At 38.3% G+C, this 25,108-nt stretch overlaps 1 protein-coding gene across 3 annotated transcripts in view; it reads left to right on the forward strand.

The window, feature by feature from the left end:
* Positions 1–25,108, forward strand: part of WDR72 (WD repeat domain 72) — a 225,371-nt gene that overhangs the window by 129,598 nt on the left and 70,665 nt on the right. For all 3 annotated transcript variants that reach the window (XM_058665341.1, XM_058665339.1, XM_058665340.1), the window contains 4 exons: positions 238–1,046; positions 3,540–3,628; positions 8,406–8,485; positions 12,570–12,765. In XM_058665341.1, coding sequence (XP_058521324.1) covers positions 238–1,046; positions 3,540–3,628; positions 8,406–8,485; positions 12,570–12,765 — 1,174 coding nt within the window. The remainder of the gene's footprint in view (positions 1–237; positions 1,047–3,539; positions 3,629–8,405; positions 8,486–12,569; positions 12,766–25,108) is intronic.

Here is a 25,108-nt window from a genome sequence, read left to right on the forward strand (position 1 = left end):
TTGAATTTTTAGGAAGAAAAACGTATTTCACAGTCTGTTAGAATATAGGATGTTTAATTTACAAAGGAATATATATATAGTCAAGGCAAAAGATGGAAATATTTGCTCTTGGCTATACTGCTAAAGAGTACTTACTTCTTATGCTACGCAGTTAACTTGGAACCCTTAATAAAATAACTTTTTTAAAAAAATAGAAATGAAGGATTTTGAGACGGAGATCTTTTGCTTTCTCCTTAGGTGGCTGATGCCACATCACTCTCAGGACCTTTCCACGTGCTGCCTGTGAAGACAAAATGGAGTAACGTTGGCCTCTATGTTCTTCTGTTTGATCTGGAAAACCTTCTTGAACTTCTGCTGCCTCCACTCAGAGATGGAGACTGTTCCAGTTCATTCTATGATAATGAGATCCTAAGAAGAGCCAAGAGCACAGCAGAGAAGAAGACAATGAAAAGAAATAAAGCTGCCTGCAGTCCCCTCCCTGCCGAGGCACAAGCCACGCCTGTCGGTGAACACCTGGTCCAAGGAGATCACATCAGCACAATCTTTGAAGGAAACGATGGCATGAAAAGGCAGAAGAAAATGAAGTGTTCCAAGAAGATGCACCCTAAGCTGTTAAGGAAAGTTGATACCAACCTCACTGTAGACACAGCAAAACTGTTTCTGTCCTGCCTTTTGCCTTGGGGAGTGGACAAAGAACTAGATAATCTCTGTATTAAGCAGCTCAATATTTTAAAGCTTCAAGGTCCTGCTTCTCTAGGACTTGCTTCAAACAGAGATTACTTCTCGTTAATGCTGCCAGGCTGGGATTTATGCAACACTGAAATAATGAAAGACCATTCGAGAGTAAATTTATTTTCCAGAAAAGTTTTGGAACTGTCAAATAAATACTCAGCCACTCTTCTAAACCATGTTGGAATACCAAGAGAATTGGAAAATAATTGTGATTCCTTGCGGGAATCGAAGACTATAGCTTATTTTTTGAGCAAACTATTTTTAATTAATAAATTAGTTAACATGCCTTTAGAATTGACCTGTGGAACTGGCAGGTAAGACATGCATAGAGATTTCAACCTAATTTGAAATGTTAAAAAATATTTATCTTTGTTATCTAATTGAGCTCACTTCCTTCCGTTATTTCTTCTCATTCGGTGGTAAACAATGATTTCTGAAATTACAACTATTTATAGAAGATGGCTCTTTTTATTGTTTGAGAGTATAATATCCATTGTTTTCGTAGTATTGCCAGAAAAGTTAAGATACCGAGTGAATCAAGAGATAGATACATACATGCATGTGTCCATATTTCAGAAAATTCTTAGGAAATATGTTTGAGAGATAACTATTTTGATACAACCAGTGTTGAAATTCACGTCCATTCATACATATATATAGACATTGACACTTGGAAATTCATTATATTTAATGTGAATTAAGTATGAACAAAGAACATTTACATAAATGCTTATATTGAAATGTTGCGTATATATCAATAAAAGTTTGATAATTTTATCCTGTAAAACATGATCTAGTTTGTATTTTGACATATTGAAATAGAAGAGACTATCCAGGAATTTATTTGTAGATAGCATAATTTAGTAATAATGCCTTTGTGTTAGTATTTAGTATCTACTATGCACTGTGTAAGCCTTCATTTAATATGCATGACAAAGGGATATAGCTACTATTATTTTGCTCATTGTATAGATGAGGGCATTAAGATTTACAGAAGTGTCAAATCTAACAGTCATTTAGTTCCTTAATGTTAACGTAACACAGCACCAGTCTAATTCTAAAACCTAACTAAAGTCTTGATCATATTTACCTTTTTGTACTGTAGAATTACAAGACTGAATACAGCTCACCAAGTATTTACTTAGAAACCTCAAGTAAAACTTAAAAACATCTTTACTGACCTATCAACGGGAAACATTACTTAGAAAGAAGTTTGACTTAGATAGGAACCCACTGGCATGATAAATATAATGAAATGAAAGCAAATTATAGAGGTTTAAGAGAGAAACAATGGTGTGTGTAAGTGGAGTAAAGAGAATTGCCAAGTATGAGAGGAAAGCATTTGAAAACCTTTCGGAAAGATACTCTGACTGCCCACTACATGGTAGTAGGTAGTCCTTGAACTTTCTATTCTTTGATAGGATCTGAGTTCAACAGGTGTCTGTGCCAGCATGGTGTAGTAGACTTCCTTCCCTCAGGCAACGTATGGTCTAGTAGAAATCCAAATGGAGCGTTAAGGATTCAATGTTATGCTTCTCTTCGCCTTATTATGCTTGTGTGTAAGATTTTCAATTTCTGCATAGTGATTCTAATAATCAGAAAACTGGGATTGGTAAATTTTGTGACTCAGTTATATAAGTTCATTTTTTGTTGCTTAAACTTCTAAATCTTTTACAAACTTCAGATGAGTGTTTACTTTTCCCTTCTTTCAAGTGCTAGGAAAATTATATAACATCAGTGTATGCTTAAAGAAAACATCAGCTGAAGACATGATTAAACCTTGACTTCCTTAAGACCGGCTGTATGAATATGGCCTAGTCACTTAGTCTCTCTGTACCTTACTTATCTATTTTACAAAATGTGGTAGATAGGATGGATGATCAATAACATTTCTTCAGAGTCTTAAAAATCTGGGCTGGAGCAGGTGTTCCCGCGCCCCCCGCCCACCCTTAACTGTGTATCCCAGAGCAGGTGAAAGATTTAGTCCTTATTGGCCAGGGGTTTTCATTCCGAGTTTGTTCTTCCTGTTTTTACACGACATTGTCTGTACCTTTAAGCAAGTGTATGGGCTTTCCAGTGCCTTTCATTAAATGGCCCTTAAATTTTGCCACAAGTTACGTGATTTTTTATTTTAAGAAATCCTCCCTTAAAACAAATAAGTTATGCAATGGAGGTGTCAGGATCTGAGACTGCTTCCCTAAATCAGTCACTGCAGATTTGATCTACTATCAGAGCAGGGGTATTTTTCAAGAAATCAGAATAATGTGTATTGGATTTGTCACACCAAATCCTTCCAACAAATTGTGGCATTTCACTGACAGTTTCCTCTGGTTGTGAAAGCTGGAAAGTCCTTTTATGGTTAACAACGGGAAACATTACTTAGCCGAATTCTAAGAAAATTACTGTCAGCCCATGAATGCATCTCTGATAATAGCTAAAATTCCTATAACTGAAACATTGGGCCAGAGCAAAGACTAATGAGACCTGGGGAGAATCCTTTGGCACAAACGTCAACATTCTTGGTTTCAAAAACTTATTGCATTAGCCAGAAGTCTTGTGACCCAAAGCAGATTACAGATAATTCTGGTAATGTATCTGAAATTCAACTGAAATTAAGGTTTTTTTATTGAAGCAAAATAGGAAAATAATATGCAGAAAAGAGATTAATTGGAAGATTCCAAAAATCATTTCTGTTCAACTCCTGCAAGTGTTAAATTGGTTATGCACTTATATCATCAATTTACTTTCTTTAGTATTTTTCCTATATCTTTAATGCTATCATTTCAATCTCTTTCCTCCCTCAACAGTTCCTTCAAAATGGAGTCTGTTCATAAGCTGAAAAATCCAGGGAGTGATATTTTGAATATGTCAAGCTTCTATGGTTACCTGCGAAATGGTAAGGGAATTACAATCATACACAGTGTATGACATTTTCCCCCTAATGTTAGAAATTTTTGCCATTAATCCAAGACACCAGATGCGGCAAGTCACACAGGAAGTCTTTTTTTCCAGCAAGAGTTGTGGCTGTGGGGAACGGCTTTATTCCAGAAGGCAAGGCAGCCACGGGAATGGGAGAGAAAGCAGAGCAGAGGAAGATGATAGCACGAACGGGGAGAAGGCAGAGAGCAAGGAGAGAGAAGTGAGAGAGTTCTCCTGCCGTAGTGACAGGAGGGACCTGCAGGGAGAGAGAGAGCTGGACAAGCCAAGAATCAAGAGAGCCAAGAGCTGGGAAAGAGACAAAGGAAGGGAGCTTGCTTTTATAGGATAGGGGTGGATACTGGGAGTGCTTGGTCATGGGGATTGGTGGATGTGGAAGTAGGCAGGGGCCAGGGATACAGGGCCATAAGTGATTGGTAGATAGGGCTGTCAGGGAACAAAATTGGGCATGGAACTAAAGAGCCTGAAACTGACACTTAAGCAAACTGGAGCCTAAGGGAAGCAACTGTTTAAAGCTGCAGTAGATCTAAAATCGTGGAGCGGGGTGAGAGTAGGGGTGTTATCAATCATCAGTGCTAACGTTGGAGTCACCCCTCACATCTATAAAATCAAATAATTGAGAGCTGGCTTTGTGGCAGAGTGATTAGGTCACTGCTTGCCAAGTGTCCTAGCTGTTCTGCTTCTAATCCATCTTGCTACTAATAATCTGAGAAGATAGTGGAAGGTGGGCAAGTATTTAGGCTCTGAATCCTGGCTTCAGCCTACCCAGCTCTGGCTTTTACTTCCATCTGGGAAGTGACCCAGCTAAAAGCCAGGAGATCTTCCCGATCTCCTGATGGCTGAGGGTCTCAAACTTTTGGGCCGTCCTCTACTGCTTTCCTGGGCCACAGCAGGGAGCTGAGTGGGAAGTGGAGCAGCTGAGACAAGAACCTGCCCCCATTCGGGATCCTGGCATTTACAAAGTGAGGATTTCACCATTGAGCTATTGCACCCGGCCTGGAGTGTCACATTTTTATGACTTTTGTAAAGTTCTGTGTTTCCAGTTCCTAAAACAGTGCCTAGAAAGAATTAAATATGCAATATTGCATTACTAGATGAATGAATACAACTGAGGGATAAATAATGACTAGTAAAATGCTTTTGGACATAAATGGGAGAATAAGCTAAAGTTCAGGAGCCTGCTCTGCCACCTACTGCTTATGTAGCTAGGCCATGTCATTTTTTTCATCTTTTGAAAACCGTGTTCACTGTATGCATGTAATGGGAATAAAGTTTCAAATTGGTTGTGCTTTGTGCTTCTGGATTTTCACAGTTAAGTGACCTAAATAATGGTGTGGCCCTAACAATAAACATGCATAGTGGTCCTCATAGCAATATCAAAAGGAGTACCTAAAGTAATTTCGGATGAGAGCTTTAAAATTTTACTTATTTTTATTGGGAAGTCAGATATACAGAGAGGAGGAGAGACAGAGAGGAAGATCTTCTGTATGCTGATTCACTCCCCAGATGGCTGCAACTGCCAGAGTTGAGCCGATCTGAAGCCAGGAGCCAGGAGCTTCCTCCGGGTCTCTCATTTGGGTGCAGGGTCCCAAGGCTCTGGGCCATCCTCTACTGCTTTCCCAGGCCGCGAGCAGGGAGCTAGATGGGATGCGGGGCCACTTGGACACTAAAGGTGCCCAAATGGGATCCCAGGCATGTGCAAGGAGAGGACTTCAGATGCTAGGCTAGTGCACTGGACCTGGTTGAGTGCTTTTTAATAGCTTTTGATCATTGAGTGCTAATGGATATGTATTTAGTATCTCATTTAATATAGGCCCAGTGCCTCACCCAGTGCTTCATTCCCTATGGAGGCTGTTGCATGATGCCCTCATAGTCACACAGCATGGAGCAGAGGAGCCAGCAGTCCAACCCAAAGTTCTGAACTTTCTCTTTTTTTTTTTTTTTTTACCAGTTCAGGTCACTACTCATACTTAAATTACAAATCAGGACCACCTCTAGCTGTCCCTCTTAGGGTTCATTATCCACTTTTTTAAAATGACATTGGGAATTGGATTGGAATTTAAAACTTAACATCCGTGATTACACAAGAACTGACACTTGCCAGCCAGAACCAACTAGGCCCTTGATTTTCTTACGGCTGTGCCAGGGAAGTCTGAGCAACTGGTGTTATTTATGAAAACATTTCCCTGATATTTAGAGTGGCATCCATAGCATTTGAAATTCAGAGAGGCACTGAGGAAACATGAACTGTTTTTAAATAAGAGAGAGATGGCAGGTGAAAGAAAAGCAAAGATTCACTTCTTGGCTTAATTTTGTAAAACCAAAGCCCAAAGAATAAAGTAATACCCTGAAGTGCACTTCTGAAAGGGCTGACAGGAGCCAGTCCTCACTTCTGTCAGCACAAATGGCTGGGTACTGTTGGAAAGCCTGAGATGTTTTCTTTTTATCTTCCCCCTGAAGTTGCAGCTAATTCTTTAACTCACTGACATTGCCAAGGATAGTTGGCTCTCCTTTCTCTCTCATATTAAAATTTTAACATCACATTAAAGTGCACCATGAAGTACCCCCTGATGCCAGTAAGTAGTTACAATGGAGACCAATGCTTAGCTTTGATGGTTATTGTCACAAGGTCAACAGAATGAGAGAAAAAGGTGAAAAGAATTTCTGTTACCAACTGTGCTCAATTGAAAAAGAAAAATAGGACTTCAAAAGTGTGCTCTACCATACTGGTATGTTTTATATTGGTATTTAGTAATTACAGTCGAGTGCTCTGTTGTCAGAGAAAATTTTAATAATTAGAGTTTTGACATTTTTAACTTCTTAAAAAATTTATTAAATAATTTGTGATACAGTTCCATAGGATCAGGAATTTCACCTTCCCATTCCCCAAATCCCCTCTTCCACCGATTTTCCTCATATTATATTGTAGTATTGTCCTTCAAAAACAGTCATAAGGCCATCATTCTGCTGTTTAGGTGTACCCTTACCTTGTAGGTATGGACAGTGGCAGAGAGTCCAACATCCTATTGCCAAGATGTTTTTAACAGTTTCATTAGTCATCCATCTTTCATTTGGGAGTAGAGAGGCATACTGCATTGTATCTTCATTTCTTGGTATGATAATCTCTATTGTACAGCTGCTCTAGATGATTACACGTACAGGTATGCTTACCTACATATGTATTATTCTTGCGTTTTGCATGAAAATTTCCTTATATCAGAGAGAGCATATGATATTTGTCCTTTGGGGATTGGCTTGTTTCACTGAGCATAATGGTCTGTAGCGGGAACTGTTTTGTTACAAATGGTATACTTTTATTCTTTTTAATGGCTGAGTAATCTTCCATAGAGTTGATGTACCACAGATTTTTGGAAGCAGTGAGCTTTTGGTATGATGGTTAAGAGAGCCCTTGAGAAGCCCGTATCCCGTGCTGGAATGCCTGATTTCAGTGGGAGTTCCTCTACTTCCAGTGGAGCTGTCTGCTGATGTGTATCCTGTGAGGCAGCAGATGATGGTTCAATGACTTGCATCCCTGCCACCCAGTTCAGTAGCCTGGCTTGAGTCCTAGGCCCACGGTTCCAGACTGACTCTGGCCTGGCTCCTGCAGACATTTGGGGAGCAAACCAAAAGACAGATGTTTTCTCTCATCTTTGTTTCTTTCTCTTTTTTCCCTGCCATCTTAATAAAATGAAAATAAATATTTACAAAATAATTGTATGTATATATTTTTTGTTTTCAAACTGCGTTATATTCCTAAAGCCTTCTGTTTCTTTTCCTTGGCTACTAATATATTTAAAAAATAGTATCTTAGTATGTAGAATGGCACTTCAGTGAAAAGGCGCATTGAGCAAATATTTAAGTAGTTGATACCAGGATGTCAAGCACGTATTAATATATTCATTTAAATAGTCGATTAGGGCAGCAATTCTCCGATCAGTGCAAACCCTTAGCATTCCTCCCTAGCTTAAACCCAGGGTCTGACACCTAGATAATATACTTTAGCCATCAGGAAGGTTTAATTCATTGATTTTTACATTCAGATGATTATATGTACATTTTCAATTAATGAAAAGGTACTTATTAAGTGCTTTTTTGTGTAAAGGGCTATTGGACACTGTATGGATCAATTTAAATAGACCAAGCTCTAGCTCACTCTGAAAATTCCACTCTAAACATTAAGGCAGATAGATAGAAAGGACATTCCAGGGGGCAAACTTAAAAGAAACAATACATAACAAAATGAGTCAAATTGACACATTAGTGCCTTACCTATTGATCAGCATGGAAGAACTAGGCAAAGAGAAATCAAAGGAAGTCCTCGATTTGATTGTTTATGTGATACTGATCCATGGCATGATAAAATTTCAAGAACTATTTGTACTGACACAGAGTTGCAAAATTCAGTTATCTGGCGAAAAGTGCAAGAATTGGTTTAAGTTGTAAAATTGAATTGGATTTAGCATGAGCTTGTGTAATATAACTGATAAAAATACATAGACATGTGTGCATATGAATGCTTCCTAACCATGAAAATCAGTACTTTGTAAGAAGCACTAATGCCTGCTCCACTCCTGCTCTGGGGTCTGCTGCACCTGACATTCTGGAAGATAGAACCTAGGCATCGTATTTGCAAAGCCACACTTCCTGGATGATTTTAATATGCAGCCTAGGTGAGGTATCATTGAATTATAATTTTTAATACTCTCAAAATGCCAACGTGTTCTGTCTATTTCTAGGAAAGAATGAATCCCATATGCCCGAGGTTGACCTGTCACTCATGAAGCTGATTTCCTGTTGGAGAGATCAGTCAGTACAGGTATGATGTTGCTCATGTTCTTGAAGTTATGGGAGTGTTCTATCCTGCTGTGACTTACTGATAGGCTTTATCCTGAACAGAATGAAAAATAGTTACACTTGTCCTCTCAAAGCAGCCTCCCAGTGCCTTTCTTTTAACAGACCTGATGCCAAGACGGGGATGTGGGAAACCTGGAAAATAACTTAAGCGAGGATACACAGAGCAGGAAGCAGGGAAATTCATGCCCAGTTTCAGCTTAAGGTCTCCGTTTGACACAGTCATCTGCTATTTGATTTTAAAATGTGCCATGACATTAAAGCTCCTACGTTTGGGTATCTTATGCAAGATTGAAACTCATTTTTCCACCCTGAAATCTAATATGGTTTAGGCATTTAAGTCTCTTGATTCTGTCTCCTTGTGTGAAAAACTGTAAATAGGACAAATATAACTAGAATATGTGCTATTCTGCCAGAAGCCCAAGCTTGAAACTCCTCCTCTCATTTCTGCTACTAGTCTGATGTGTGACTCTGGAAGGTAGATTTACCATGTTGGCTTTTTTATTTTCCTCACATGTGAACTGGGATGGGATTTCCAGGGCCCTTCAAAACTAATATAGTCTGTTGGAAGTGTATGTTTAAATGTCTGCATAACCAATCCTAAAATTCTTAGAAAGCTTTTCCTTTAAGCAGTGATTTAGATTGTGTTAGCTAATGGAACATTAGTAAAACACATTAAAATTTGACTTAAAAAACTAAATACTTACTTTAAAGGACAAGATAATGGATTTTATTTTTACTATTTTTCAAATATTTTTTGCAAAGCAATGAATTCATATAGAGCCTTTCTCTTTTGCTTCTCACATATGAAGCATTCATCATATTAATAAATTCTGGAAAAGGTGCAAGAAGGTTTGGGTGTTGCAGCTTTGCTTTTTTCTGGCCGGGTTCTTAAGTTCTTTGGATTTTATAACTTGGTGCCAATGGATACAATGACATGTAGCCTCCAGCTAGAGGTGTTGCTTTTCCAGAAAACACTGCAAAGATATGGAAAGGCAGCATGAATCAGTGTTGGGAAAATGGTTTTATTACAATTTTCCTGGACATTGGCAAAATAAGCAGGATGCAGTGTTTCTTTGAGCTGTTATTATGCTCTGTGCCAAGTAGATGTTTGAGGAATATCTTTAAAAAAATTGTTGCTTACACAAGACACAGGAAATATTTCTAGTAATATATTTATGGTTCCAATTTTGACTGCCTTTTTCCAGTCAGTGGATTTGTAAGCCTTGCTTTAATCTCAGAACAATTCCTCAAGGCATAATATAACACTTTGCATAGCTACCTTATAAGGGAAATATATTTATGTACATTGTGAAGACAGTTCCATTGCCATGGCGCTCAGTGCTAGATCATTGTTAAAATCACAAGAAGGAGACAGAGATGGAGAAAGATATTTTTCCATTTCTATACCCTGGTTCACTCCCAAGATGACTGAACTGGTCAATGCTGGGCCATGCCAAAGCAGGGAACCCCAAATCCTCATCTTGGTCTCCCATGTAGGGTTCCTTGGTCATATGGAGGGAGCTGGATCAGAAGCAAAATACCTGGGCAGGAACCAGCAGCATCCATATGTGATTCTAGCATCACAAAGATCAGTATTACCTGCCGCTGTGCAATGAAACCCTTTAAACTTTTATGCTTTGGTGGAGAAAAGGCTATCCTTACTCTGTACAAAATTGATTAACTATACTTACATTTATATCCTGGACATTTCAAATGTTGTTTATAAAATATCAGTAAATTGTATTTTTCACAATCCCTGTTGTGTAAGTATGGGGAATCCAGTTTTAATTCTATTAGCATTTATTTAATGCTCACTGTATACCAGACACAGCAATAACCTGCTTATAAAATGTTCCACTTCTCTGAATGGGAGCAATGCTGAGCCAAAAGGGCGAATTTTGTTTCCACTTGGATGTGTACCATTTACTAATCATTTTGTATTTTTGTGGCTCTAATTATTCTACTCATGATTCACATATTTTATTCCACTCTTACTCCTGTTTGCTTTTCTTTTTGGATCATGCTCATATTTATTTTATAATGCAAATTTGTAGTAAAAACTATGCTGCTCAGTGTTTAACAATTAAGAGTTAAAAACTGAAGTCATGACATGCAAATGTAATAATCCAAAATATTACATTAGATTGCATAGGTCCTTGTATTTATTTAAGAAGGAATATCATTGCAAGTTATTATAGGGTATTTCACCTAGTGGGATAGATGATATTTTATATCACAGTTGTAAGTACTCTAAGACATAATGATCACTCCAGAGTGAAAGAGAAGCTGTAAAATCAATGGGGGTATGTGGTCAAACCACCCATTCTGAGGGATACACTGGATCCACATAGCACTTGGGTCTTCAACATCCTCCTTCAGGTTTAGATATGTGTAGGGAAAGTTCTACACAGTATTCTGTTATTAGAAGCTCTCATCCTAATCTCTTTCATTGTCTAAGGCTTTGTTTAATAATCGAGGGTGTGACATTTCAAGGAAGTTCATGAATTCTCAAAGTAACCCTTGCTATAAATACCTAGGTGGATCAGAAATTCAAGCCTTCTCTTTCTAACCTGTAGTTCTTCCTAACACATCTTACAATCAATGCTGTGAAATAATATGTGTGACAAAGTTAAAATGAAATAAATCCAGGGACATAAAGTTATTCATCATGAACAATTAATACAATATATCCCATCAGGTTATATACATAAATCTGCATGTTTACCGACACTATGAGATGCAGTGGCATGCCACTGAAGTACCGTACATGGTAGTAGTACATTATCATGTATCTTACTATATGGTAAATGTCAATAGGCGTGATTCACAGCATTGTGGTATGTGAAGTTATATGTTAGATTCCTGATCTATATGTTAGACTCATGTAACAATGCAGTGCTGAATGCTCATCACATGATAGTTATGAAGAAGTGTAATGTACTTGTATGACAGTACATACTATTGCATGTACGTGGTACAGAACTGAACCAATCAGAAGCCAGGAACCAGGTGCTATTTCTAGGTCTCCCATGTAGTTAGTTGCAAGGGCCCAAGTGCTTAAGCCATCCTCCTCTGCTTTCCCAGGACATAAGCAGGAAACTGGATCAGATATGGAGCATTTGGTACATGAACTCGCACTTGTGTTGGATGCCAGTAATGTAGACAGAGGCTTAGCCATGGCAGTGACCCCTGCTTGTTTCTTAGTAGTAAGGATTCTAGGTGAACTGTCACTAGTTTCCACACTGGCGGGTGAAGGCAGAGAATCCTGAGTGGACATGCACTACAGAAAGGACATAGAAGTATAAGTCAAAAGGCCTGCCCAATAAGCCTGTGTAACCCAGGGATGTTACCACCAAGGTTTTTCATTTTCAAAATAAAGATATTTCTTAGATGCTCCATGACCAACATACCCCGGCCCTCAGACCAACCACAGGTGCTTAACTGGCACTGCACAAAAGTTAGAAGGAATTCTTTATAAAATATTTTAACCTACCATAAGCGTACACAGAGTGTAGTGATAGTTACCATTAAAATTCTGTGACTTTCTGTGTTAAGCAACACTTAAACCCAATATTCTTAGCCAAGTAATATTAAAGCTAGGCAGACTTTGAGGGATTACTTTTATCTTCAATAGCAATATGATAAAAATTAAGTTTTCCTGAAGTTAGAATTAGTTTTAACTTCTTGGGGGAATCCCAGAGCCTATGAAACTGTCACATAATGCAATGTAATTAATACAAAAAATTAGTTTTAACTTCAGGAAACAATGAAAATGTCATAATTAGAAATGCTTGTATATGTCTCTCAAGCATTCATTCAGAATCTCTTGTGTTTACAAAAGAACAACATGAAAGTCTGGATTCTCATCCTCATGATGCACATTTAATTGCTTTGGATGCTAATTCTAACACAACTGAACATTGTCCTTTATGGGAAACTTCTTTTTTTTTTTTTTTCTAAGTAAATACTCCAAACTTTGGATCTTTCACAAGATTGGCCAAGTCTTTGAAACCATAATAAAAATAATTCGTAATGAACGTTTACAGGTAACCGAGGCAATACAGGCCGTACTTCTGGCAGAAGTTCAGCAGCACATGAAGCTTTTAAGAAATGTGCCAGTCAACAGCCAGCCAGTGTCCCTGATGGAGAAGGGGAACTGTGAGCTACAGCAGATTGTCCCAAAGAAGGAATGGGCTGAGGAGTTGGAGTTGCAGTGTGTTAGAACCAGTGTGCCTCTGCACAGTGAGTACAACATTTCCTGGATTTCTCATTTATTCGAACTTCTCTGCTATATAGAGTACACTTCTATGATATTTAGATCACAATATGTAACAACTGTAAATCTCAACTCAGGTGCCTACTTTTGATCTAGCTTGCTATCAGTTCTTTTCTGGCTGTCAAGTTGTTGAAGATCTTGTAGATTCCATTACAGTCATATTTTTTTTCTAGAAAAAGTTTGTTATTTCTAGTAATACTTTGAAGTTAAGTGATTATAAATGTAGACAATTAAATAATAGCTTCATGGGGATATATAGTGTAAGGATAGCCTAAAACTTGTGAACCCTAAATTTTTTCTCATTCTGTAGCTTGATACTCAAGCTATAATCATCGCTTCTTGGCCTTTTGACTAAGATCAAGTGTAATAATCAGGCTATATCATACAACAAATTAATCTTGTATCATAGTAGAACCATTGATTTTATAATGTTGTTATTGTAACGAGTATGAGTAATCTTTAAGGTTTATTGCTACAAGGTAAGTCAAAACTTACACTGTAAAATGTTACCTGATTCTTCAGCCTGATTCTTCATTAGCTTATGAGCATGAAAAGCAGTTTTAAAAGTAAGTACTGAGTTCACGCTCTCCCCTGGGGAAAAAAAAAGTAAGTACTAATTTAATTTTCATCTTTGTATTAAACCTTTTGCCTATTAAATTGATATTATAACTAAACGTGTTTTCGTAGGGAAAGCTTGTTAAAATTTACCTGTTCTAGGTTCTCAATTTTTCATGTGCTTCTTTAGCTCTCAAAAAAGAAACTTCATTTATTTGGGCTCATATAAATATTTCTATACATATTTACAGTGTTTATTCTTAAGGCAAATGCCGTTATGGGACTGTATTATCATTATTTTTATTTTAAATAAGATTACTGATAGGAAAGTGTTGTATAGTAAAAGACAAAAAAAAATACATATTCAGTGAAAATGAGAGAGCAAAATAGGTAGAACTTCTTAACTCTACAGTAAATGCTTCCACTGCTCCTGACTTCAATAAATAATTTGTTAAAACTAGAAGGCTGTTTCGAACTATAGGTTTGTTTGTTTTCCAGATATTACCTTCTTATTCTCTGGTAAGTTTATCTTTGTGAAGGAGCAACCTTTTGAGCCAATCTCATAATTACCATTGTATTGCAACTTTCAAGGAAGGAAAATTCCATTTCATTTAACTTGCAGTGAATCTATTTGAATGCTAGGCTCAGGGAGAAAGCCACCCCTAATGTCACTGATAGGCTTTTTTCTGACATTCCAAAGACAGTGTCATTTTTCACATGTTAAACTCTCTGTGTGTGGCGTTTCTGAGTCTCAGCCTTGGTCTCAACAGTCTACTTGATTCATTGCCAAAGGCTTCCTTCCTGGGTAAGATTCCTGCAGGTCAACCAAAGTAAAATGTAAGATCAGTTATGTTGTCAGGTGGCCTACCCATCTCTGAAGGTTTCCTGGATTGAGCCAAGTTCTGTACCCCGTTCACTCTCTGCCTTAAGAGCTGGTTTTACTATAGACCTTAGTTACTATGAGTAACAACACTGGAATTTTAAGTTTGTTGCTAATTATAGTTGATTATAATTTATTATTAATTGGTTATGATAATTCAAACATCAAAATATTCAAGGTTTATATATTGGTTAGTGAAATTTAGAATATTTTCTTTAAAAGTGCAAAAATGAGTACATGTTTTCTAAAGAAATTCCACCTCCTGGTAAATATTAACTTTAATTACATTTAAGTTAGACATTCGTAACATGCATTGAGGAAGGAAATATCCAAACAGTATTATTAGATATTAACATTGTCCTTTCCACCTTGATAAATGTGCCATTTTAAAACTATTTAAAAGAACTTAGTAAAAGTAAGTAAAAGATTTTTTTAGACTTGTACCACATTACTTGATGAGATGAAAAAATAAACAAAAACCTTTTTATTTCAGATGTTCTGGTTAAGGAGAAATATAGGTATTTACTAGATATAATGTATATATATTTTTTAATTTAAAAGGCCAACTGGCCTTTCCCTAAGTGTCATTGCACTATATGTTTTCATACACTAGGCTTAGGGTAAATGGCTTGTATTAATTAGTTTTGTCAGATCTTCGCTATTTCTCTTTTGTGAACTTTCCATCCCATCACTGTTTTTTGGAAATTTTGTTGCGGGGCGGGAGTGAGCTCACACCAGACAAGTCTAGGGTGTATTAAGGATTCTTTATTAACCAAGCTTGGTGATAATAGGACACACTGGAAATTAGCAAATGACAAGTCCATGTGGCGATCCAGTCTGAATCGAAACCCCAAGAGGTCATTACCATGAAGTCTGTCCATTAAACTGAAGACCTATGTTCCATCTTCGCCAGCTACATAAGTTATCCTTAGAGACGTGCAGTGAACAACCTGAACCCACTTACAAAGCTGCAAATATTCAGCTTTTCCTGGCTTCTCTGTCCATATTCCATTACTGCTAAGCCTCACCTCTCCTGGAACTCTTGAAAGTACACAAATTAGAAATATAAAGCATCTTAGCATTGCCATCTTCACTGACTCGCCCAAGCAGTGAACAGAGGGTGAGGAATACAGACGTACAGGGGCCATATTCAAGGGCTACCTGTCCTCAGAGTCTGTCCTCGGGAAGCCAGAGAGCAAGCAGGTACTGGGGAGGCCAAGAGTCGGAGTGCTAGAAATATAGAAGCATCAGACCAAGAGAGTGAGCCCTTCCCTATCATGGGCCTTTATGGGGACTTGCAAGGGGAATAGTTGTGCAGCCATCCAATACCACTCCAGCTCAAGTTCCAGGTGATGATAGGCAGGTGTCACAGGTGGGCAGAAGGGACCACATGGGGGAGGGGGAGCAGTGGGAGTGGCTTCCAAGCTCATGACCCTGAACTAACTGCCTACGCCACAACATATTTTTTTTTAAATTTTACTCATTTCTTGGTGATTCATCTTACCTGTAAATAATTTGAAAATGAAATATAATGCTTGGGTTATCCATGGATAATCTTAAACTTCCTTTTTGCTATGGTGAATTATATTTGGTTTATTAGCCTTATGGGAATAGGATAATATTAGCTCACAGGAAAAAACTGACAAAAACAACAACTGAGTTCAATTAAAAAAAAATTTGAAAGACACAAAGTGGGATGGGGAACAAGAGGAGAGATCTTGCATCAATGGCAGGATCACCATCTGCTGCCCTCACCCTTCCTCCCAGCGCACAGGGTGTGCATAACCAGAAAGCTGGAATCCAAAGGAGAGCAGGGATCCTAACTGCTGAGCCACACACCTGCCTCAGTGACAGAATTGTTTCTACATTCTAGTACTGTGCCAAATTCTTATTGATGGTTATTCCTACATTTTTCCTTTAATTCTCACCAAAGCCACAGTAATCCTGTCACTCCTCTTCCAGAATTCAAGTCCTTTGTGTAAACAACTTTAGTTTTTAAAATGTCCATGTGTGTAGAAGTGAAGTTTACCAAATTACAAAAACTCTGTAAAGAGCAGTTGCCATGGTGCCACCTAGATTTGTACTGAGAAAACATCTTTTAATTAGAATATAATAGGCGTATCTTTTCATATATATTAAAATAAGTAGCATTAAAATGTTTTAAAAATCTGACTGTCCCCATACAAGTTGTCTTGAATGTCACTCACTTCCTTTGTTTATTCCACTTCTTACTTAAATCAGTAAACTGTGACATAAGAGAGGTTTTCTATCTTGTATACAGACACAAAATTAACTGAAACTCAGAAGCAATCCCAGGTATTCTCTGCAAGACCATACTCTTATCCAGTAAACTATATTCTGCATACTGGCAACATAAAGAAAATTTGCCCTAACTCAGCTTGATCTATAAATTGAATCATTTATTGAGTGGTTTTCTCTGATTTTTTATTCCTCTCCCATAAATCATAGTTTCTATTACCAAAGAAAATGCAGAATGTTCAATCATTGCCTTCTCAGACTTTATAATAAGGAAGATCACCTCACTTCTGGGACTATTTATATGAGAAGGAAAGCAATGGGAATAGATGGAGCCAGAGATGAAGTCTAATGACTGTACTACGTGCTTTTGTGTCTTATTTATTTTTCAAGGTTTTCTCTTGGTGTACTTCATGGCATGAATTTTCCTTGAGGTCTTAATATGCCTAAATGTTTTATGTGAGGGTGGCAGAATGTAACTTAGTTTGTAGTTTCATAATGATCCCGTGGCTATCTTCCTGGCATCACTCTAATAAGACATTGTACAATTAACACTCACATTGGAGTCTCAGATCCATTGCTTTAAACACAGCAATATTTTCTATTATTAAAAATGCATTTGGAAGTTCCATTTTCTTTTTCTCAGTGCTGTTTGGATCAGTTTAAATGAAAGCTCTAAATTATCCCATTAAATAAATTGGTTGAAATAGAAATGGAGCTTTGTAGATAAAACTGTCACCTTGGAATTATTGGCTGAATTTAAATCTCATGTTAAACAGTGTGGTTGTGAATATGATGCATCAACTGCGGGTACTGCAAATAATCTTTATTACATGCATCATTTTCAAAGACTTATGCAGAAAATTAAATAAAGAAAATGTGCTTCTTGTTTAAATAAAACCATGCATTTGTTGTAAATCAAGGAAATGAGCACTCATTCGACAGAAAGTTTTGAAGATGCTGCTCAATTCGCAAGTACAGCCTGGTGTAGAAGTACAGGTTTCAGACAGGCTTTGGACATGCTGCAGATGCTCAGAAGGCAATCCTTCTAGTTACGGAAGGGTTTTGAAATAAGGCTGAATTCCAGGGAAATTCTTCCGTGGCTGTCTGTGTACTGCAAATGCATTGTTTTTTCACCCATTGAGAGCTCTCCAGGCCCAAGAGATAGACTTATTGATGGCCACATCCATCCTTTAGTAAGGTTCTATAATGTAAGTGAGCAAGGAGCAGACAAGTCAGGATGTACACATCTAGAAGGCATAGGATTTCCTGGAGAGGTTTGGGGTTTTCTAGGAGAAAAGAGAGATCATTTGAGCAGATGTCAGGCACCTATTTTAGTTGGGAGTGTGTTAGCTGGTTTTTAAAAGCCATGGCCTAGGGACCTATTCTTTGTTGATTTCTATGGTGGATAGTGAGTGCAGCATCACGTGTGGCAACCCAGATAGGCTGAAACAGGTGCGGGACATCCTCTCCACAAGACTGCTCCCAGTGAATTCAGTTTCAAGTATGTTTAGGTGATCAAGGATTTTACTTCTTTCTAATTGTAACTAAGCTAATTCCCGTCAAAATGTGCAAGAAACAGACAAGTGTCCAGCTGAGAAATTATGAATTTAAGATAATACTGATGTGAAAACTTATCCAAACAAGACAAAAATCGTAGTCACACATCCAAACCACACAAGGAGCCCTGTGTGTGTGTGTGTGTGTGTGTGTGTGGCCGCGGTGGTGGAGTGGTCGGGAGTTGGTGTTGTTAATTTCCTCCTTTTGGAATTTTTATTTTTGTATATATTTTATGATGCAAATCATGTCACTACTAATAAACACGTATGTTATTTATATGTAAACAAGCATGCAAATAATCGTGGTATACACTTCGAGCTCTTGGTTGTTTTCAGCAGGAAAGGGCCCTGACCCCAGTCTTTGGGTGGATTCATGTGGGAAGTTCTATTGAACAGATTTCAGATTTTCACCATGCAAGTTGGTGACTTAGTGTTCACTACTTTTCAGCGTCTCATCTCCAGTTTTGAATTTTTTGGATTAATGTATCATCCTCTATGTCATTTCCTTTGTGCCTCTTGGAACTGACCCAAGAATTGAATTTGGAGTACCAAAGAGAGCAAATTGAAACTCCCCAAAGGAAACTACAAAACTGGACTCAAGTTAATTATAATCATATACAAGATGTCACAACAGAGGCTGTGGGAGGTGTCAGCGGACTCACCCAATAACACAGTACTTAGGGACCAAAAGGCTGTCTTAGAAGAAAGGTTTGCTAAACTGAGACCTGAAAGGTGAGAAAGATTCTGTCAATCAAAAATTGGAAAGAGAAAAATGTAACCATTAACCAAGACCCATGAAGTCACCTTTGTTTTTTGTTCCTCCACAAGTTTGTGTAAAAAACACACAGTTGGACCTCATGCAGTGACTGCATTGGCTGATCCTCCCTTTTCAAGCTCCAGAATCCCATACGGGCGCCAGTTTGTGTGCTGGCTGCTCTACTTCCCTTCCAGCTCCTTGTTTGTGGCTTGAAAGGGCAGCAGAGGATGGCCCAAAGCCTTGGGAACCTGCACCTGCATGGGAGGTTTGAAGGAGGCTTCTGGCTCCTGACTACAGATCAGCTCAGCTCTGGCCATTGTGACCACTTGGAGGGTGAGCCAGTGGTTGGAAGGTCTTTATCTCTGTCTCTCCTATCTGTGGTTGTCTTTCCAATGAAAATAACTAAATCTTTAAAACAAACAAAAACCACAAAACTGAAGAACCTAGAAATTACACAGAAATCCTTATGCCTTTGTACTGTTCTCTTCAGGATATATGCATCCTCTTTGAATATCATGTTATGCAGGCCTTCCTTTCCTGCTATGATTATAGTGTTGTTGGAGTGTCCCTCAAAAGTTAATTGTGATGGAAGGCCTGGTCCACAAGATGGCGCTATTGGGAGATAGAAACTTTGCAGGTGGGGCTTTGGCAGGAGGCCCATAGGTTGTATCCCCAGAGTGTAGTTTAGGTGTAACCCCTTGAGTTGACTGGAGTGGTTGTGAAAAATATTGCAAGTCACTTCCTTTCTCATTCTGCTTCCTGGTTGATATGTTCTCTTGCTCTCACACACATTCCCACCTTTACAGTCTACCATGATGTGCCACAGTCAGATTTTTTGGTTTGTTTGGTTATTTTGCTTTAAGATACCTGGCCAGGGCAATTTAAGAACAAGATTAGGGCCCGGTAGCTGGTAGCCTAGTGGCTAAAATCCTCACCTTGTATGCACCAGGATCCCATATGGCCACCAGTTCTTATCCCAGTGGCCCCACTTCCCATCCAGTTCCCTGCTTGTGGCCTGAGAAAGCAGTAGAAGACAACCCAAAGCCTTGGGACCCTGCACCCATGTGGGAGACCCAGAAGAGGCTCCTGGCTCCTGGCTTTGGATCGGCTCAGCTCTAGCTGTTGAGGCCGCTTGGATTGTGAATCATCAGAAGAAAGCTCTTTCTGTCTTTCCTCCTCTCTGTATATCTAACTTTCTAATTAAAAAAATAAATCTTTTCTTTGTTGTTGATGTTAGAGAAGGAACAAGATTTATCTTGCCTTATAGTTAGTACGGTTAGTCCATGTTCGGGTTTCCCCATTAGTCTAGAATCTATTGGAGGTTGGCAATGGTGGAGCTGGTGCAACGAAACTATTACCTTAATCCAGGAAACACAGAAACACAGGGAGACGAGAAACATGCTCTTCGCTCACATCCATGTGTCTCTCCTTACATCAGCACAGTGATTCAATCCTGGAAGCTCCACCCTGGATACCTAATCCAATGTAATCATTTTCCAGGGACCTGGCTTCAGACAGAATAATTCAACTGAGTTATATACTTAATCCATGCACGTTAAATTCTGGGGGTCAAGATCCTCACACATGGGCCTTTTTGTGAGACCCTAATTATTTTGTAAACCATAATGTGAAGCCAAATGAAAGGGTCCTGTCCAGAATAGAAACAACGCAAGAACTACTGTGAACTAATCCTTCCTTCATAGTTTTCCTGTGTCAGACATATCACTGTAGTGATATAAGCTGAACAATCCGTTTCCCAACTCTTAGTCTTCCAGAATAACATATTATGAGAAGCACGATGGTTCTGATAAAAACCCAGGATTGATATTGCTCAGTATGTACTCAGTGTTTCATATACCTTAAATTATTTTATCCAAACAACCATCTTTTAGGAATATGTTGTATTATGATACTCATTTTATTGATAAAACAGATGCAAAAATGTTGAGTGACTTGCTGAAGGTATTACTGCCGATAAGCAACAGAGCCAGATCGTCTGCTTTCAGAAGCTGAGATTTTTCACAACTGTGTGGTAGTCTCCCAATAATGCACAATTCTCCTTCACTATCCTTTTTTAGCAAATATTTACCATGTCCCTTTTATATGTATTACCTAGGTTAAGATTGCAGGCTAACAAAACCTCAGCTATTTGACAGCAGATATAAAGGTTTTCTACAAAGCTTTGTATTTAATAGTCTAAGTTATATCAGTAGAATCAAACTTGACACTAAATACTTTTTTTATTTGGAATATAAATTTCTATAAATTTTAGTAGTAAGCAATAATATTTACTGTTGTAAGCTGGAAATATCAACTGATAAATGCCAGAAATATAAAATTCAGAAAATACATATTAGTTCAAAGGGAGGTTGGAGGTTTGGGAAGAAGACAGGAAGTAATGTAAGGCTTTATTTTTATACGTTGAATTATCCAGTAGATAATCTTACTAAAATATAAAGGTGTTCCTAAATTAAATTAGGATGAATTTATAGATGATAAGCAAATAAATTATTTAGTGCCTAGAATGTATTACCTGGTTTTCAAACAGCACCATAATTATTGAGGTTTAATGTATGTCCTGTTTTATGTTTTAACTTCTAATAAAGTGAATTTCATCCAATCTCTCGCCCATATAAATTCTGAATTTCTCTGTTCCTACCATTTCTATATCGCCTTAAAGATTGCATTGCCTTACAAAGACTGAGTTCACTGCTGTTTTTCCAAAAGTAGTTTCAGTTTTACAGGGATTGAAATTGATGATTTCATCCTGGCATATGAGGAATAAAGTATGACACCATCATTTTTTCCTCTTGAACAGCCAGAATTCCAAGTTGGCTCCACTGCACATAGAGGGTAACACCCAGGGGTTGTGTTTAATGTTTCCTTACTAACAGTTGCGCAAGCACCCCCTTGATTGATTATTATCTGTATGCCTATTTAAATTTATTGACCAAAAAAAAGTGATCTAGATTCTGCCGCTGAAATCAATGTGGTTTGTACTATTGTTTCCCTAGCTAAGACTGGGCTCCCAACACTGACCTCTCAAGGACGGGGTTCCGGTCTATTTATCTTTTTTTCCTCCCATCACTTAAGATGATCCTTCACCTCATAGCTGGTAATATGTGTTTATTGACTGGGTGGGTGAATGGATCCCACGATCGTTTGCACTGAAGATACAGCCGACTCCGATCAAGTGGGAGAAGATCAGTGTAGTTAACTGATTGCTGTTTAGCAGCCAGACATAGTTTTGAATACACACAGAAATTTGGGTTTTTGGAGAGTCCTTCACATTGTGTGGCACATCCGTGGCAGGCTCTCACACACAAAACAATAGACTCGTTAATGAATCTAGCTTGTACTTTTTCACATGCTTCTCTTTCATGGCCAATTATTTCGTTCTTCCCTACTCGTTTTATCGTGATGCTTTAAATTCGATAATTTTGGAGATCCTGAAATCTTGCCTGGCACTCCCCTTGTTCTCCACTCAGCAACGATTTCTCCATGAAAGTGTTTAAGGAGCTGTCACCTCCCTCATTCTTGGCTTCATATTTGGACTCACATCCTGTGTTCAGACTCACCCTTCTCTGTGTTAAACTTGGGGCTCATCTCTGAGGTCTTGCAACCAGGAACCCTCCGCCCTGCCCCCCATAACTAACACAACCTGTCTGACTGGTTCAGCATCATCCTCCCTAATGATACCATCTTTGCTGCTGAGCCTGGGGCTCCATGTGAAATCAGTTCCCCCAGGGAAGACCCTTCCAACTGCCAATGCGGACAGGAGTTCCCAGTTCTGAAAACAATTTTCTTAACCATCAGGCACAGAATACTTTGAGAAAGCAGGAGTGGACTTTTTATTCCCTGAAGATAACACCTTGTGCTGTTAGAACATCCCATTTCCATCAGAATTGAAATCACCTTGCTGACTGGAACCTTACCTTTCTATTTAGGTCCTCACTTTATCTAACCAAATTTTAGCAGTGGAGCAAAATTTTTTTAAACTTCTTATTAAACATTTACTATGTGTGTAAAGGTACCAGATTAGTTATTAAGATTTTCCAGTTTAATCACTCTCTACACTCCTTGTACATCCTTTTAAAATAGTGTTTATTGCCTGACACTCTAGTTGTTTGTTTACATTTCTTTCCACTTCGTTGAACTACTTGTGGGCAAAAATTTGACTGAATTAATCTCACATTTTCAGCTGGGAATGCACATTGCCATAATGAGTGCTAATTAAATTCGTGTTGGTAGAGTGGGTAAATGAGCAGTAAATGACTGTAACAGACACTTAACAAAGAACTCTAGGAAGAATGAAGAAATGCTGAATGATGCATTAATAGACTGTGGCCGGGAAGAGAATAGGAATGGTAACTGTAAATATATATATCCTTTCTAAAATGCTAATCAAGAGCATTTCTTCAAAATTATCTATTTAATTCAGAGTAATTTATCTATTTAGAGCTCCACCAGGAAAAATGAATGCTGACAGGTATTTGAAAGGAAAAAGCAATGAAGAGTACTTCATTTTTCAACCCTCTGAGAATAAGCTGCAGAAATGAAGATAATCAGCTTAAACAAGAGATACCTTTTTGTCCTTTTGCTTGTTAATGGTGAAGGTGGACCCTTTATTTATATCTGTGATAGAACATGCAGCCTCCAGCTTGGCAGACCTGCCAATGGGGGGCAATAGAAAGACATCCTTAGTAGCTGAAAATAGTAGGGTGTTAGAACAGGAATCCTGGTGGATGCTCTTCTAGCCTCTAGGTAACTCATCATCAGAATGAGGTACTCTTGACTTTTTAGAAAATCCACTGATTTTCACTCCCCTCAAACCTAGAAAATATGCTGTAATTTTTCTTTTATAATCCTAAAATAAAATGCATAGGAAGTTGTGGGTTTAGAAAGTTACAAACATTCTTTTTCTTCCGTGAATGTCCAGTTGAGTATTTGGAACATTGGAAACCATGTGAAATAAAGTAATTATTCACTGTTTGTTAGGGGACTTCGCTGATCATTAAATGACATCTGACAAGGTGAAGACTCTTGGTCAGATGTCTGTGTCTTCATAACTTCTGGGAACCCCTGATGTCTCTTGCCCTCGCAGCTTCCAAGGCTTACATATGGGGGCAGTACTAGCCCTGCCAAGAACTAGCACCTCAGAAGGGGATTATAGATGTTCTTATGCCTTTGTAAGGCTTACCTCTTTCTTCTTTTGAAGGCAGGAGATATCGGGAGATGAAAGCAAAATTGTAGTTCCTCAACTAACTCAAAAAGTTCCTTTTTCAGCTGCTCCGTCTTGGCTTTTGTGTGTGTGTGTGTGTTCTCCTCTTGCTTCATAACCTCTTCCAGGACAGAGTAGTAAATCATGCAGTTGCAGTTCTGTCCCCAACAGAAAAAGGACTTCCAATCCTGTTCATCCACTTATGTCTGTTTGTCCTCACAACTTCGAGGGAAGCACATGATGATTAAACAAAGGATGGATGTTACCCACTCACTAAGCCCTGGAATAAAAGAAAATGTCAAAACTTGCCATTTAAGTTATTTTATAACACAAGGCAAACTGAATCTTAGCATTTAAAATTTTAGAGGAGGGGCAGGCATTTGGTCCAGCAGTTAAGATGCCAGGTAAGATGGCCATATCCCATATTCAAGTACCTGGGTTTGATCCCTGGCTCTGGCCTCTATCTTCTTTCTAATGGCTCAGGTATTTGTATCTTTGTCACCCTCCTGGGAGATCTGGATGGACTTCCCTAGGCCCCGGCTGGTGAGGGCATCTGGGGAATGGGTCAGTGAACAGGTGCATCTATCTTCTCTGCTTTTCCATCTCCTTCTCCCGCATTCAATAGATTAGTAACAGCAAATTAACTGACTCTGACTCAAAGTAGAAAACAGAAAGAGAGTAATGGTTGGAAAGTGATACACAAATAGGTTCATCTAAGTATTTATAATTGGTAATATAATTCCAGAACTTTGGCTTAGAGTTTCTAAATTTTGATGTGTGTATCCTTAAAATCCAACAGACCATTAGTATATAAAGAACTCATACATTTGTTTTTTGAGAATTTGTCATATGTGGAGTGCATTTCCCTTGATTTCTTTGTAAAAGAGTAAGAACTATTCAGTCTGATTAGTAACTCAGTCCATCCATCCATCCATCCATCCATCCATCCATGTGTTCTGCCTCCTTTGTGTATTATGTGTAAGGTGCTCTATTTCCCAGATTTTATATATAGAGTGAAGAGCGATGTGATTTCTACCTTGCAAAAGGCAGAAGGAGGTAAATAAATAAATAAATAAATAAA

Source organism: Ochotona princeps, chromosome 6, assembly GCF_030435755.1.
Source record: "Ochotona princeps isolate mOchPri1 chromosome 6, mOchPri1.hap1, whole genome shotgun sequence".
Taxonomy (NCBI): Eukaryota; Metazoa; Chordata; class Mammalia; order Lagomorpha; family Ochotonidae; genus Ochotona; species Ochotona princeps.